At 42.7% G+C, this 18,169-nt stretch overlaps 1 protein-coding gene across 1 annotated transcript in view; it reads left to right on the top strand.

The window, feature by feature from the left end:
- The first annotated feature begins 4,245 nt into the window (after positions 1-4,245).
- dgki (diacylglycerol kinase, iota) overlaps positions 4,246-18,169 on the top strand; it is a 193,083-nt gene continuing 179,159 nt past the window's right edge. Inside the window, exon 1 of the mRNA XM_059652275.1 lies at positions 4,246-4,532. Within this exon, the coding sequence (XP_059508258.1) occupies positions 4,249-4,532 (284 nt within the window). The 5' untranslated portion in view covers positions 4,246-4,248. The remainder of the gene's footprint in view (positions 4,533-18,169) is intronic.

Below are 18,169 nucleotides of genomic sequence, written 5' to 3'. Positions count from 1 at the left end.
ATCACAAATAAATATTTTCCTTAGTAAAATAAATTGAGCCATTGCTTAGATTCATTTGTTCCACTTTCCTTTTGTTGTTGCACATCAGGAAAGCATTCACCACTGGGAATGGAAGAATTGAGCTCAACACTGTTACCTTGGCAGAAAGAAGGCAGCGGGAGAAACAAAACAATTCAGAGCAAAAAGTAAATGCATGGAGAAAAGAGACAAAAAAGGGAGAAGTGAAAGCAATATATGCGCCAAATATGAGGAAGGAAACAGCCATGGTAGTACATAGTGAAACAAATTTATATGGAAAAAATTCAAATTTCATAATAACAAATGGAAAACACTATGTTAATAGTAGATTTACCCATGACGACTTACACAAGAGGCTTAAAGGAGATTGACAATTAAAATAGTGTAGCTTTAACTGGAAATATATTCCTGAGGATTGACAATAGCCAATACTGCTACATCTCATTTAAAAACGAATCAAAAGACATTACTGAAACCAATTGATCAGCTACTTTAACAAGAATAGTAGGGAAAGTATTTTTAAATTGTATTGATAGATTCAGAAGATGAGCATTAGGATAAGTGCAACTTGGTAACGGATGGCTTGGATTGAAGGAATAAAACTCAAGTTTAACCAATTTGTTTGAGGAAATTGCAATTATGAATGCAAGGACTGAGGACATTACACAACCGAACGTTTTAGAAAAAAATGGATATATGCATGGGATTGTGGCATTGGTGTTAAAGGATCTGAGGAGAGAAAGCAGTCAATGTTTCAAGTTCAGTGACCCTTCTTCAGAACTGAAAAACTCAGTTTTGAAGAAAGGTCTCTGGACCCAAAATATTGACCCTGCCTTCTCTCCAGAAATGTTGCCAGACCTGTTGAGTTTCTCCCAGCAATTTCTGATTTTGTTTCAGATTTTCAGCATCCACAGTTTTTTTTGTTGTTTTAGGATCATTGATTTTAATATAGTTTTAAAAGGGCACTGTATAAATAGACTTGAGAAATAAATTAATTCATGTCTGAAGAGAGTAGGGATTAAGGGATGTCATAATAGTTATGTTGTTTTTAATGGCCTTGCCTGCTACTAAAAATTCTCATGTTCTACTAAATCTCCAGGAACTAAGCATGCTAGTTAGGTCCAAAGACAGCTTGAACTATTTTCATAAAAATAGACAGGATTCAATTTATTTTAATAAAATTAGGCCAAAAGAAAATTGCCAGTGAATTGAATTAATTAATTAGACTCTGGGAGGATCTAAATTGCCTGGATTCAGAGTGCCATCTTCTACTTCTGAGATGTACCTAATGATCTATTCTTCTTCCTTGGCATCTTGGTGAAGACTCTCCTTCATTGTAGTACATACAATGCTGGCACATTAGATCATCTTTCAAAGTTAAATTACAATGATTAGTGTTTTTTTTGTGTGAAGTGCTGTAATATGGCTGCTGTACAAATACACACTGACCTTGGGAAAATGACTGTCGAGTGGGCTGACGGTTTTCCGACCTTTCAACCAATAACAAAGAAAGAATGGGTGCTATCTTTCACTGCATAAGCTTTTCCAGCTACTTTAGTCTGAACCGAGATCTGCTGTGAAAATAAGTGCTTCGTATAACATTGTGTTGAATATCAGATCAGCAAAACTGCAGGTGAAAGGATGCATTCATTCTTTTTGCAAATGAAATTGAGAAATAATTTTCCACATTTGGCATTCACCACAGTCACCTGGACCTGGTTCACACTTGGTCCTTGTGCGCATAATACTGTGGTTGCATGTGTTAAGGCCTCTTCAGTGTAAAAGCTGAAAAGCGACTGCCTAATTCAAAGTACTTAAGATATTTTTCCAAAGTTCATTGGGTCCCAGGCGGGGTTGTGAGCTCTGAAGCAACAATGGCTGCCAGGTACTTAGTGCAGAAGTGCAACTATTATTAACTCTGACAAAAATGTCTCTATATTCACAGTATGAACCACCCCCTTACCCTTCAATCTTAGTGGTGAGTCATGACAATGTTCAAGCCTGAAAATTGAATCGTGATGGGGAAAAATATTTGGGAAGCACTGCCCTAGGATGCTAAACAATATCTGTGCAAACCCATACTTCTGTATTAGATGTGATGCTGGGATTTGCTTTTTGCTGTTGGCAGTCTTATCTGCTTCTTGCTGACAGACGATGGTGGTCAGTTCTGCACAGAGACCAGCTGGCATAGATCTCATTTTGGTCACATCAGTGGTGTCTTCAAGGAATCTTAATAATAAAGCACTTTTTTTTTAAAAAAGTTGACCTATATTGTATTCACAGGAAGTTTCCTACCTTCACCTGCATATCCACAAACAGCTCACTTATTGATTGCTGACCTAGCACAGGATTTTGGCTTAGTACATCGCTCCTGAATGAAAATGTTGCTTTTTCTAAACAATGAAACACAAAGTGATGATTGAAATTTAAGAAAACACCAAACTTGGCCCCAAACAAAGAGTTATGCATTCTATCTTAAAAACAGGAGTGAACACATGTAGTTCAAATATTTCTTTCTGATTCTGAAAAGTAATGCGGCAAAACCCGCAAGGAAATTGTGTCTTCAGCCCTACATTGTTTCAGGTATTGTTACTGTATCACTTGCACAGGTATTACAGTTCTAAATGAACTACAGCTCTTGAGTAACAAAACAAAACTTTTGTATTTGTATCAGAGATAATGGGAACTGCAGATGCTGGAGATTCCAAGATAATAAAATGTGAGGCTGGACGAACACAGCAGGCCAAGCAGCATCTCAGGAGCACAAAAGCTGACGTTTCGGGCCTAGACCCTTCATCAGAAGGGTCTAGGCCCGAAACGTCAGCTTTTGTGCTCCTGAGATGCTGCTTGGCCTGCTGTGTTCGTCCAGCCTCACATTTTATTATTTTGTATTTGTATAGCATCTTTAAGAACTTCCCAAAATGTTTTACAGCTTTGATGTGGATGATCCACACCTAATCTGTTTATACATTGTCAGATTGCTCGGGTCTCTTTCCTGTTATCCCAGACACTGGTTCAGCAGAGACGTTCTGATCTGTCCTGCAAACATCCCAATGCTTTTTGTTTTTATAATGTACTTGTATTATAGTGGGAGAAGCAGTTGAACTGTGGTATTGCCATATATTGCTATTACAAGATGCTGGGGGCCCTATCTCTCTACTCCTGTTGCATACCATCAGTGGATCTGGACACTGTTACTATTGGATGGGGGAGCTGGGAGCTACTTTTTGCAACTGGCAGTTGGTATCTGCTGCTGGATAAGAGCGTCTGAGCTTGCTGTTGCTGGGGTGTTGCTATTCCTGTTGAGATGCGGCAGTTGTTGCTGAGTGCAAGGTTGCTATAGTCTGCTGATGGTTTCATTGGATGTTACTATAGTTCCTGTTGCTTGATTGTGCGGGTTTTATTTTGCTGGGCAGGCTCATTGCTAATAACAGCAAAGTGTCCATGGCTCTAGCGTTTCTTTTCCCTGATGCTCGCAGGATGGTCCTGATGGAGGGCACTGCAGGTTTTGACACCTTGTAACTTCATCTTCACTTCAGTCCAGACACTGGTTCTGCTTTCTATTTATTTCTGTTCCTCAATCCATGCTCTGTGTCTCTGTTGCTTCACTCATCTTTGCTCCTTAGTCCCTCTCTGTTCCCAGTCACCATCTCTCATCCTTGCTCCCCATCCCTACTCCATTCCTCTGTTCCTTGCTCCTTATCTTTGCTTCCCTGTCTGTGCCTTCACTCTCTCTGTTCTTGGCATCCCCTCTCTGCTCCTTGCTCCCTGCCCCTGTTCTGAGCTCCCTATCTCTGTTCCATTCGCACAGTCTCTGTTCCTAGAATCCTTATCTCCCTGTTCCTGCCTCCAACTCCTTGTCCATGCCGTCTATCCCCCAGGTCTGTGTTCCCTATCTTGTTGTTTCTGCCTTCTACCCACCACCAGCCCCCTCTCCGTCCCTGCCCCCGTCTCCCTCTATCTACCCTCTACCCGCCTATCCACTATCTCCCTGTGTCTACTCTCTGCCCCCTCCCGTCCCTGCTCCCTCTTTCTCTATCTCCCTGTCTCTGCCTCCATCTCCTCTCTCCCTCTCTCTGCCCTCTTCCCGCCTGTCTTTGTCCCCGTCCCTCTTCCTATCTCCCTGCCTCTGCCCCCATCTGCCTCTCTCTCTGTTCTCTCTCTCCTGCCTCGGGTCCCTGTTGCTGGAGGAGGAGCAGGGATTCTCCCACAATCCTGTGCCATTAGCTGATGGAAGCTGCTCCTATAGCGGCCGCTCTGCCCATTACCTCCGGTCAGCCTCTTGCCGGGGAGCCAGGGCAGAGGCCGGGTGGGATGGAGCGGGACAGCGGGGCGACTTCTCCGACGGCCAGCGGGCTGGGGCTAGGGGCCGGCCAGCGGGAGCAAGCAGCAGCGGCCGGCGGCTGGGAGACGCCGGAGCCCGGCCAGAGCCCTCGCCAGCAGTCGCTGAGCGGATCCCAGAGTCTGGAACAGCGGCTCAATGAAATGGGTATCAGGAAGCAGACGTCGTACAGGTGGGTCCAACGGATGAGAGCTGCTCTCCGAGCTCGGAGTGCGGGAAACTCGGAGTATAACCCTGGCTGGAAAATTAACCAAAACCTGGGGTGAATGTAACATAGCAAACCGAGGACTTGTGGATGCTATCATTTTTTTTTTGCAATGAGACTGAATATTCATGCAGCAAAAATAAAAGCAGGACATTTGTGACAGCTTGAGGAATAATGTTATGCAGGCAATGCTATAGGATTGGGGAGTTTGTCTTTTAAAACATCCATGTTCTGACAGTGGCTGTCTCTGGACTAATGATTTTTATTTAAATTGCTTGTTTATATAGTGGATAACATTATAAACTTTACTATCCGTCCATATCTTCAGCTAAATAAAAAATAATTGGCAAAGAGGTAATTATTCCTTTACATCACCACAAGGTGATATTTTATGCTGCAGGGGCCTCAACAGAATGAGCTTGGCATTTTACCTTATTATTTGCCATGTGTGTGAATTCACCTCGACCTCCGAGCTGTTTGACAACAACCGAGCATTAAATTGTAGCTCACATTTAAAGGTCCTCTATCATGTCTCACAATTGCTGTTTACACGGGCAGTGCAGTTCAGGGTAGAGGTATAGGGGTACACCCTGAGATTTTAAGGCTTTCTACTGCCAGCTGGCGAGTACCAGTATATCCTGCAGCAGGACCAGACTCTGATTGCATTATGACATTCGTTTGGATCCACTGGGAAGGTATTATTCAGTGACATCTTGACTTCTGTAAACCAAACCAGGTGCAGATTGATTGATTAAAAATGTAAAAAAATGCTCCCTCTGCAGACTACCTAAGCAGGTGTATTGTCTACATTAGAAAGCTTCTAAGTTCAGTTCATAATCCATTCAATAAACTTATGCCAAACAGAGGGTCTGGGTGCAATTGGTGTCAGTTTCATTGGGAATGGGGGTGGGGGGTGGAGGAGACAAGCAATCAGCCAAGAGTTCTGATCCTTGTAACTGTTCAACTATTCCAGTTGGAAAATGCACTGGCTAAGTATGGGATCAGCATCATCAGTGACTTCCCATAAGTTGAGTAATTTGTTAAGGGTCGTCGTCTTGGTTGATGCACATATAGTGGCTACTTGACTAAAGTATGCAAGGTGGCCCGGCAATTAAGTGAATTAAGTTAGGGGAGAACATTTCACACGGGGTGGGGGGTGCGGGGTCTTGAATAGAAGAGAAATATCTCAGAAATGAAGATGAAATGAGATGAATAAGGCTTATACCAGTGAAAGCTAGCCCACTAACAGTAAGACATCACAAAGGAGCTGATATCACCTCAAAGTAGCCAAAACATCATACAGCCTGATGGTTTAATTATTGTTATTGAATGAGTCAGAACACGAACTACCAGTTAAAGCATTTCAGCTCCCAGCAAGATATAAAATAATGCATGTAATAAGAAGATCTGCGCTTCCATTTTTGAGCACTCTAACATCTATGCATTGCATGCTTCACATGTTTATAAAAATTCATTTCAAGAATTTTTTTCTCATCCAATTATTTGTCGATGGTGCTGCTTGTCTCTCCATGACAGAGTCCTCCTACTAAAGCTGTTAACAGAGTCATAGTCACACATGGCATAGAAATTGTTCGGTGAAGTCATATTTTGCACAAATACTACACTCACAAAAAAGAGAATTGCAAATTGCAGAGGGCACAGGCTGCTGCCTTTACCAGGTGTCAGATACGCCTAAGCCAAATTGACAGCGTATCACATTGAGATTGATAGACATTTCTTAGGGAAGGGTACTAAGAGTTCCTAGGTTCATAAATCACACAAGTACATAAGAAATAGAAGCAGGGTTCAGCCCTTGAGTCTAGTCCATCACTCAGTATGATCATGGCAAGTCTGCCTGATTTCCAGCTGACCTCAATGTCTGCACATCCCTCCATTCCTTTACCATCCAAAAGTTTTCTCAATCTTGAATATATCCAACAACTGAGTATCCACAGATACTCATGCAGGAAGCATGTTTCTGCTGATGGGTGAGTCCAGAACCAGAGGACACAGTTTAAAAATAAGGGGTAGGCCATTTAGAACAGAGTTGAGGAAAAACTTCTTCACCGAGAGAGTGTTGGATATATGGAATGCCCTGCCCCAGAAGGCAGTGGAGGCCAACTCTCTGGATAGTTTCAAGAAAGAGATAGATAGAGCTCTAAAAGATAGTGGAATCAAGGCTTATGGGGATAAGGCAGGAACAGGATACTGATTGTGGATGATCAGCCATGATCATAATGAATGGTGGTGCTGGCTCGAAGGGCCGAATGGCCTACTCCAGCACCTATTGTCTATTGTCTAACTTATTGTGATTCGTGTAGAAGTGCATCCTGGTCTCCCTGAATGTCTATATTTTCTTGTTTCTTACCACTTAAAATGTTATTATACTTTTCCATTTTTCTCATCAAAATGGATACTGTCACACCTCTACAGTATATTTCACCTCCAACAATCTAATCATTTAATCTATCTTTCTCAGCCTCCTTGCCAGCTATAAACGGCTGAGATCCAACACTGATCCTTGTGCTACCCCACTGGCCATGGTCTCCCAGAGTGAAAAAGCTTCTTTATTCCTATTCTGTTTTCTTTCTGTCAACCATGGAGGATGGTGGCTCAGTGGTTAGCACTGTTGCCCCACAGTGCCAGGCACCCAGGTTCAATCCCACCCTCAAGTGACTGCCTGTGTCGGCGTGGGTTTGCTCTGGTTTCCTCCCACAGTCCAAAGATGTGTGGGCTAGGTGGATTGGCCATGCTGAATTGCTCGTAGAGTTCAGGGATGTGTAGAATAAGGGAATGTATCTGGGTGGGATCCTCTGAGGGTCAGTGTGGACTTGTTGGGCTGAAGGATCCATTTCCACACCGTAGGGGTTCTAATTCTAAGAGGTCATCTATCCATGCTAATGGAGTATCCTGAATCCCATGAATGTCAACCTTTAGTGTGGCACCTTCTTGACTATTTGGAAATCCAAATGTACCAGTCCCCCTTTATAAAGCTGGTTTGTTACATCAAAGAATTTTAGCAAATATGAATTCTCTCATAAATCACTTTGATGTCTCCCAATCCTATTATGATTTTCTAAATGTCCTTTTATCTCATCCCTAACAATGATAAATTCTAATATTTTTCTTCCTAGCAATGTCAGGCCATCTGATCTACAATCCCTTCTCTCCTCTCTTCCCTCTTTCTGGAATAGTGGTTTTGTTCCAAACCATACAGACCATTCTAGAGAATGGGAAGTTCAAAACCACCACAGCCACAATCTCTACAACCACCTGTTTTTAAAATCATTGGATGTGGGCCATCATGTCAAGCCATTTGTTGACTTTTAGTCCTGCTGTTATCCAGTATTATTTCTTTATGAATATTCATATCTTTAATCTCCTTATTCTTTCTACTTTGTTCTCCACTAGTCTAGGACTTTTATTTCCTACAAAGTAGTTACTTAATGTTTCTGCCATTTCCTTATTTCTCGTCCTAATTCTCACTGTCTCTGCCTTTACATTCCTTACTTCTCTTTGTTTTTACACAGTTACAGAAGAATGTAAAATCCTTTTTTTCTGTCTCCTGACACACACTATTTTCTCTTCAGCAGTTTCTTGATTGGCTTTTGCTGCATTATTATAATCTGCGTAGTCCTTAAGATTATTATTCATGACAATATTGTTAGCCACTTTCTTTAGTCTGATGCTATCTTGTCTTCTTTCATTAGCCATGTTTGGGTTCTTTAACATATTAATCTAAAAAACTATCTTGAATGGAGTTAGGATAACTTCTGGGTTTTCAGATATGCAGAAACAGGCCACAAGAGCAACAAAAATGTTTGTTGCAAGAAGTAAAATGTGACTATTAAGACTGGTGTAACTCATGCAGAGGTCACCAGCCACCTGTCTGAAAACTGTTTGCTGATACTCCTTGACAGATCAGTTTCTAACCCCAATATAACTATTCAGAATTTTAAAATGGAGATGTTGAAAATAGTGGTTACAGTGAGGATGTAGGGTTGGTCAGCTTGGTTGGCTACATGGCTAAAAGTACGGTGCAGAATAATGCCAAAGGTATTGATTTAATCTCTTTTCTGAAGATGGGTCACTCGACTGAAAATGTTAACAGTTTTCTCTTTACAGGTGCTGCCAGACCTGCTGAGTTTCTCCAGCAATTTATGTTTTTGTTGGGTCAAATTCCGTTACTGGCTGAGGTAGTCCTTCAGGCCTACCTTGTCCCATAATGATATTATGGCATGGCTCATAATTGGACAACAACACATAGAGAAAGAGAGAGACAGAATGGCGAGAAATGAGTGAATGGAGCAAAGATACATGTTTTGATAAGTCTTTGACCTGTTGTAGCACTGGCTTTAATTTCACAAGTGAGGATTCCAATACAGGGCTGTTCTTTTCAGAATTGTTATTGTCCAATTATACTTCTTGAGGCACACAGGAGACCCCGTTGGAAACTGGGTTTTGCTAACTGAGGCTTTGAGTTACTGAGCTATCACCAGAGAAGGCAAGGTTAGATATTTCAATCAATTTCAACTTTACTAGCAATCCATTGCATGCATTTAAATTCTGGGTCCAAAAACGCAGAATTTCATGCAGGCGTATGTGTCAAAAGCTGATACTGGAAAATGGGAGGATGAGGAGAAATTGGCTGTGTCTTTTTTTACTGGGCAGAATGAAGTACTATAAACATAACAAAGAAACTTAAACCTTGCAACCTAGAAGAAACTGCGATTAAGGAGGGACTTCATTAAAGAATGTCAAATATTGAATTTTACCGACAGATTTTTGCAAAGGGTGTCAGAAAAGAAATCTGTGAAAATAACTTTGGGACGAGTACTGGAAGTGGTTCTTTATTCAAATGTTCACTAACCTTTCTGTCATCTGCAAGCAAGGAATAATACAGTACAAAGATGGAAAAGTTAATACACTGGAGGGATGGACATTGCTACAATTCAAATGCCGTGCTGACAGATTAAGACAGTCATGATGGACTTGGCTGAGGTAGTTGCGTTTATCTCATTCTGATTTGTCTTACAATGTTCGACTGTAAGTCATAGGCACACTGCCTATAGAGCAGCTTTTTTTGGTATCCCCCTTGTTCAGTGGGAGGACCATCTGGATTTGAACAGTGACTCAGTAGAACTTCCTGCTCAGACTCCTCATGTCAGCAGTTTGGCACAAGGTTGTGGAAACATTAACACTTCATTCACACATTGGCCGTTGGGTGCTCAGTACTCAGCTGTTTGATCAGTTCCTTCCAATTCATGGTACAAAGCTAAAGTCACACAGCTTGGTTCAAAAAACATCCTGTGATCTGATTATATATTAGACTGGCCCAAATATTTAACATCAAAATTTTCTCTATAATTGTTTGAGGTCAAAGTGAGGAACATTAGCGCTGACTTTTCAAATAGAAATGTAAGGATAAATGTTTCAAAGGACAAAAATGTTTCGCCAACATTTAACCAAAATGTCCTGTTGTGAATGGTGCTATGCAAATGCAACTATTTCTTTCAGTGTATGATCCCTCACTGCATCCACGTCCAGAAATAACTACTATCAGGATGTTCTTGATCAAAATATTGACAATTTTGCTGTCACTTTATGCGGACAGACACGCCATCAAAGGAACTCTGAAACTTGCAGTTCCCTTAAGTTAGAAGGAAGTACCCCTTGTTTGGCCAGTACAATGAAATGATGAGGTGGGGGGTAAAAGCAACTAGCAATGCTGTGAAAAGGTGTTCATGGCTCAGCCAACTCAGTGGAGCTTCCTGTTAAAATCAGGATGGTTTCAGTATCAGGGATGCATAGTGCCCAAAGTCAGGAGACGAGCATACGCAAGATACTGACTTTGCAGCATTGTGGCATGAGTCAGTAGTTTCTCACTGTGCCTCAGTACACATAAGACGTTCCAGTTCTGCACATTTTACTGATCTTTGGTAGTTGTTAATTAGTCTGAGGTGTGCTAAAAGTTGTTAAAAAAATACAACTTTCCAGCTATGTTTTTGTCCTGATTGATGCACAGATGTAACAAATCGAAATATTCCTTCCCTGCAGGAAGAGAAGGAGAATAGTAATGTGGGGTTTATAATGTCTTTGTTTAGCTCAGAAGTAATCTTTTCTGTTGATGCCATGAAAATTTCCTGAAATTATGCAGAAATATTTCCTCAAAGACATCTCATTTGCAGCACCTTCACTGGGCATGAAGTGGACTGATACCTCTGTGCTTCAGGCTATTCTGTACAATTATGTACAGAGAATGCCATTTCAAAGTTTGAATCACAGAACATACAGTGCAGAGGGAGGCTGTTTGATTCATCATGTTGCTGCAAGATCTCTGCAAGTACAACTCGGTTACTTCCACTCCCCGTCCCTTCCATGTAGCCCTACATTTTCTTCAAATCTCTTCAGGTCTTATTCACTCCCCTTTTGAACTCCATAATTAAATACTCTAAGGCAATACATTCCAGAGCCTAATCACTCACTGTTTATGGAAGGTTTATTCTTGGCTCCCTGTTGTTTATTTTGTCGATCACCTTTAAATAGCTCCTATGGCTCTAGAACCTTCCACTCATTTGTTCCTTCCAATCTATGCTGACTTAACTCCTTGTGGTTTTAGGCACTTTTCAAATTGCATCTCACCTTGCTTTACTCAAAGATGAAAGGCCCAGCTTCTCCAACCTATCCATGTCACTGAAATCCCTCATGCCTCGAACTATTCTTACAAAAGTCTCTTCTGCATGCTCACTAAAATCTTCACATCCTTCCTCAACTGTGATTCCATGCACTGGCTGCAGTGCTCGAGCTGAGGTTGTACCAATGTTTTGAAAAGTTTCATAGCTTCCTTGATTGTGCATTCAAATGGACAGAACTTTCTATGAGAGATACCCTGCAGTCATTTAATGCTGATTAGCCAACAGCTCATTATCATACCAGCACCACTGAAAGTGGTAACTGCTGGAACCACAAGCAGTCCCCAGGGTCACAAAGTGCCAGAGCTCCAGGAAACAGGGAGGTTTGGGGCCTTGCAACAAGATGAAGGGAAGCTCGGGGGAAGGGTGTGTGTATACATGTGACTTGAAAGGAAATAAGGGAAGCACCCAGGAAAGCTAGACTTTTTTGGGAGGGGGATGCATGGGTGATATTGGCGAGGTCCACCCGAGTTCAATGAGGATCAGTATTTGGAGGCAACTAATAATCCCACCTTTAAGTCATCATGTGACATAGAACATAGATCAGTACAGCACAGTACAGGCCCTTCGGCCCGTGATGTTGTGCCGCACTTTTACCCTAATCCTAAGGTCTATCTAACCTCGACCCCTACCTTATACTGACATCCATATGCCTATCTAATAGCAGCTGAAATGTCCCTAATGAGGGCAACCCCGCTACCCTCTCCAGCAATTCATTCCACGCCCCAACCACTCTCTGAATAAAGAACCTACCTCTGACGTCTCCCCTGTATCTACCTCCACTCACTTTAAAACTGTGTCCCCTCATAATAGCTACCTCCACCCTAGGAAAAAAATCTCTGACTGTCTACTCTATCTATAACTCTGATTATTTTGTATACCTCTATCATGTCATCTCTCATCCTTCATCGTTCTAAAGAGAAAAGCCCTAGCTCTCTCAACCTTTCCTCGTAAGACTTTCCGTCCATTGATGCAGAGAGATTTACCAGGCAATATCCTGGTAAATCTCCTCTGCACCTCTACATCTTTCCTGTAATGAGGTGACCAGAACTGGACACATTACTCCACATGTGGCTGAACGAGGCTTTTGTACAGCTGGAGCATAACTTATTGGCCCTTGAACTCAATCCCTCTATTGATGAAACTGAACACACTATACGCCTTCTTAAGAACTCTACCCACCTGGGTGGCAGCTTTCAGGGAACTGTGAACATGAACCCCAAAATCCCTCTGCTCCTCCACACTGCTAAGAATCTTTCCGTTAACCCTGTACTCTACTTTCAAGTCTGTCCTTCCAAAATGAATTACCTTACACTTTTCAGTGTCAAACTCCATCTGCCACTTCTTAGGCCAGCTCTGCATCCTATCAACGTCCCTTTGTAACCTAGAACAGCCCTCTGCACTGTCCATAACGTGACCCACCTTCATATTGCCCACAAACGTGCTAATCCACTCTCCACTCCTTTATCCAAATCATTTACAAAAATCACAAATAGAAGAGGACCCAGAACAGATCCTTGTGGTACACCACTCGTAACTGAGCACCATGCTGAATATTTTCAGTCCACTACGACCTTTTGTCTTCTAAGGGTCAGCAAATTCTGAATCCAATCTGCCACATTTCCCCCTATCCCATGCCTCCTTACCTTCTGCATGAGCCTACCATGGGGAACCTTATCAAATGCCTTACTCAAATCCATGTATATCACATCCACTGCTCTACCTTCATCCACGTGTTTGGTCACCTCTTCAAAGAATTCAGTAAGAATTGTGAGGCAAGATCTACCCATCACAAATCCATGCTGACTATCACGAATCAAACCATGCCTTTCCAAGTGATCAGAAATCCTATCTCTCAGAGCGCTTTCCAATAATTTTCCCACCACTAAAGTAAGACTAACTGGCCTGTAATTTCCGGGGTTATCCCTATTCCCATTTTTGAACAAGAGAATGATGTTTGCGTCCCTCCAGTCTTCCTTCACTTCCCATAGAATCCTTGGATAGATTCCATCAGGCATGGAGGACTTCTCTATCTTCAACTTCCTCAAAATTTCTAGCACATCTTCCTTACTAACATCAACCTCCTCTAGCCTACCAGCCTGTTTCACACTGTTTTCCTCTACAACTAGATCCCTCTCAGTTGTGAATGCTGAAGAAATGTATTTCTTAAGGACCCCTCCTATCTCTTTAGGTTCCATGCAAAAGTTCCCTTTGCAAACCTTGATCAGCCCTACCCTTTTTCTGGCCATTCTCTTATTCCTCACGTACGTATAAAAAGTCTTGGAGTTTTCTTTGATCCTATCTGCCAAGGTTTTCTCATGCCCCCTTATAGCTCTTCTAAGCTCTTTATTCAGGTCTTTCCTGGATAACTTGTATCCCTCTAGAGCCATTTCCATTCCTTGTTTCCTAAACCTTACATAAGCATCCTTCTTCCTCTTAACCAGTCATTCAACCTTTCTTGAGAACCAAGGCTCCCTCACTCAACCGCATCTCCCCTGCCTGCTAGGGACAAACATATTGAGCACACGCAGTATGCTTTCCTTAAACAATCTCCCCAATTCAATAGTGCTCTTCCCTGACAGCATCTGTTCCAATTTGTGTTACCCAGTTCTTGCCTAAGAGAATTGTAATTACCTTTCCCCCAATTATAAGCCTTACCCTGCTGTATGTACCTATCCTTTTCCATGACTATTGTAAAAGTAACAGAGTTATGATCGCTACCGCCAAAATGCTCTCCTACCAACAGGTCTAACTCTTGGCCCAGTTCATTGCCAAGCATCAAATCCAAAGTGGTCGCTCCTCATGTTGGTCTATGTACATTATGTGTCAGGAATCCTTCCTGAATGCACTGGACAAAATCCGCTCCATCTAAACTATTATAACTAAAATTTTTCCAATATTTGGAAAGTTGAAGTCACCCATGTGACTTCTACATCTTTTCAGTATCTGCCTCCCAACCCACTTCTCTACTTCTCTTCAACTTTTAGGGGCTGTGTAGAAAAAACCCAACAAAGTGACTGTTCCTTTCTTGTTCTGGACCTCAACCCAAACTGACTCTGTAGACATATCATTCTCAAACTGCTTTTCAGTAGCTGCTATACTAGCCCGACAAACAATGCCATTCCCCCACCTCTTTTTCCACCCTCCCTATTTCTTTTAAAGCATCTATATCCCAGAACTTACAACAATCATTCCTCTCCCCGAGTTACCCAAGTTTCTGTAATGGCCACAACATGATAGTTCCAAGTGCCGACCCATGCTCTAAGTTCATTCGCTTTATTTCTGATACTTCTAGCATTGAAGTATACACACCTCAAACCAACTCTGTGTCCACAATTGCGCTCCATCAACCTCATTTCTTTATAAACAACCTCACTCCCTGTTGTGTCCATTGGAAGGCTGAATACCTCATCCTTTGAATTACAAATCTGGTACCCCACCCCCTGCCAGTCCAGTTTAAAGCATCCCATACAGCTCAAGAAAACCTCCCTCCCAAGATATTTGTGCCCTTCTGGTTCAGGTGCAACCAGTCCTTACTGTACAGGTCCCACCTTGCCCAGAATGTGCTCCAATTATCCGCACAATGGAAGCTCCCCCTCCTATGTCAGCCCTGTAGCCACATGTTTAGCTGCACTCACTCCCTATTTCTTACCTCGTTATCATGTGGCACTGGTAGTAATCCAGAGATAACTACCCTGTCTGTCCTGGACTTCAGCTTCCGACCTAACTCCCTGTACTCGTTTTTCACATTCTCTGTCCTTTTTCTACCTGTCATTGGTAACAATGTGTACCATGACTGCTGGTTGCTCAGCCTCCCGCTTAAGGATCTTGAAGACGCGATCTGAGACATCATGGACCCTGGCACCTGGGAGGCAACATACCATTCGTTCATCTCATTTGCGTCCACAGAACCACCTGTCTGTGCCTCTTACTATCGAATTCCCCACTACAATTGCTTTCCTATTCTCCCCCACTTCTTTTCTGTTCCACAGGGCCAGCCTTAGTACCAGAGACTTGTCTGCTATGGCCTTCTCCTGGTAGGTCGTTCACCCCAACAGTATCCAAACAGTATACTTATTATTGAGGGGAACAGCCACAAGGAATCCCTGCACTGTCTGCCTCTTCCCTTTCCCCTTCCTGACAGTCACCCAGCTACCTTTTTCCTGTACCTTGGGTGTGACCACCTCCCTATAACTCCTCTCTATCACCCCCTCAGCCTCCCGAATGATCTGGAGCTCATCCAGCTCCAGCTCCATTTCCCTAATGCGGTTTTTGAGGAGCTGAAGTTGGGTGCACTTCTCGCAGGTGAAGTCAGAGGGGACACCATCAGTGACCCTTACGTCCCACATCCTGCAACAGGAGCATGCAACTGGCCTAGCTTCCATTCCCTCGACTCTAGATTTCCAGAAGATTTTTTTTAAAAGCCTTACCTTGCCTTACCGACCCTCCACACAGTCTTTTCTTTTTGGTTAGACGAGGAGGATGGGTGGGAGACACTACACGTGTAGTGTTTCAGGTTTAGCCAATGCCCAAATATATTAAAATGTGAGGCTGGATGAACACAGCAGGCCAAGCAGCATCTCAGGAGCACAAAAGCTGACGTTTCGGGCCTAGACCTCTCTGATGAAGGGTCTAGGCCCGAAACGTCAGCTTTTGTGCTCCTGAGATGCTGCTTGGCCTGCTGTGTTCATCCAGCCTCACATTTTATTATCTTGGAATCTCCAGCATCTGCAGTTCCCATTAGCCCAAATATATTAGTTCCTTCCTGGCTTGTGTTCTGTCCACACACCCGCCACTGAAAACAAGATGGCCACAGCTGCATGTGATAAGTTTTTTAAATCTATCTTTGAGAAAGTTTGTCTTTTAGTCTCTAAGCACCAGACTTTCAAATTGTCAACAAAGTCTTTGGTTCTTTACGCATCATGACACTTCCTGATATGCAGCTACTAAAGTGATCACATCCATCATCTGACTTGATTCATTCACCCCAAAAATATCATTACTCTTTCAGCCTTTGGTTATTTTTCCTTCTGTGGTCCTCATCTCATACCTTACATCTAAAAAGTGAGCAAACTTGAGCATTTTTTTTATGTGACCCCTAATATTACAGGCCAAATGCTGGCAAATGGGCCTAGGTCAGTTTGGGATGTCTAGTTGGCACAAGTGAGTTAGACTGAAGGTGTATCAGAAATAATGGGGATTGCAGATGCTGGAGAATCCGCGATAACAAAGTGTGGAGCTGGATGAACACAGAAGGCCAAGCAGCATCTTAGGAGCATATGCTTGGCCTGCTGTGTTCATCCAGCTCCACACTTTGTTATCTCTGAGTTGGACTGAAGGGTCTGTTTCCGTGCCGTATGACTCTATGATGCTATTATCACTGGCAGCTTCCTATTTATTCAAGTGTTAACCCTTTACTCAACACTATCCTCCAAACAGCTCAATACTTTCAATTTCTGATATGAAAATTTTATGAACCTTCAGCAGTAAGATTCAAAGATGGAGTAACTCTTTTGGAGTCCAGAAATTAGTTTCGTACCAAATCAATTGAATCAATGTTGCAGATTGTGGGATAGAGCAAAGTAGAGAGAAATGAAGCTGAAAGTAATGATTTGGGGTGGCACAGTGGCTCAGTGGTTAGCACTGCAGCCTCACAGCTCCAGGGACCCAGGTTCAATTCCAGCCTCGGGCGACTGTCTGTGTGGAGTTTGCACATTCTCCCTGTGTCTGCGTGGGTTTCCTCCGGGTGCTCCAGTTTCCTCCCACAGTCCAAAGATGTGCAGGTTAGGTAGATTGGCCATCCTAAATTGCCCAGTGTTCAGGAGTGTGTGGGTTACAGAGGGATGGGTCTGGGTGGGATGCTTCAAGGGACAGTGTGGACTTGTTGGGCCGAAGGGTCTGTTTCCACACAGTAGGTAATCTATTCTAATCTAATCTAATTTAATCAAGATGCAGTTGGAAATAAAATGAACCAAACTATGTGTGGGAAGAAGGATGGATTCCTCAAACTTGAAAAGGAGCGTGAAGGTGAATACAGACAAACATATCCCAAATTAAAATGGTCTTGATGCGAGTTATGAACTCTAGTCCTCCACAGTATTATAATGTCTGCTTCTCTCCCCCAGGAAACATTGACTTTGGTTAGTCATGTAAGGGAAAGCTGTAAACAAAGCAGGAAGAACTCCAGGAAGCTGCTGCATTTTTAAAAGGCAAATCAGGGCAGGACTCATACTCTTAATGGTAAGGTCCTGGGGCGTGTTGCTGAAGAAAGACACCTTGGAGAGCAGATTCACAGTTCCTTGAAAGTGAAGTTGTAGGTAGATAAGGTAATGAAGAAGGTGTTTGGAATGCTTGCCTTTATTGGTCAGTGAATTTAGTATAGGGTCATGCTGCGGCTGTACAGGACATTGGTTAGGTCACTTTTGAAATACTGTGTACATTTCTGATCTCCATGCTATATGAAGGATGTTGTGAAACTTGAAAGGGTTCAGAAAAAAATTACAAGGATGGTGCCAGGGTTGGAGGGTTGAGATAGATGGTGAAGCTGAATAGGCTGGGGCTATTTTTTCCGGAGCATAGGAGGCTAAGGGATGATCTAAAAGAGGTTTATAAAATCATGAGCGGCATAAATAGGGTGTGGGAGTCCAAAATTAGAAGGCATAGGTTTAAGGTGAGAGGGGAAAGACTTAAAAGGGACCTAAGGGGCAACTATTTCCACACAGAGGGTGGTGCATGTATGGAATGAGCTGCCAGAGGAAGTTGAGAGGCTGGTACAGTTACAACATTTAAAAGCCATCTGGATAGATATTTGAATAGGAAGGGTTTAGAGGGAGAAGGGCCAAATGTTGGCAAATTACATTTACATTTATTTAGGATATCTGGTCAGCCTGGCAAATTTGGACTGAAGGGTCT

The sequence above is a fragment of the Stegostoma tigrinum genome, chromosome 18 (genome assembly GCF_030684315.1).
Source record: "Stegostoma tigrinum isolate sSteTig4 chromosome 18, sSteTig4.hap1, whole genome shotgun sequence".
Taxonomy (NCBI): Eukaryota; Metazoa; Chordata; class Chondrichthyes; order Orectolobiformes; family Stegostomatidae; genus Stegostoma; species Stegostoma tigrinum.
This window is presented reverse-complemented; position numbering and strand designations above follow the sequence as displayed.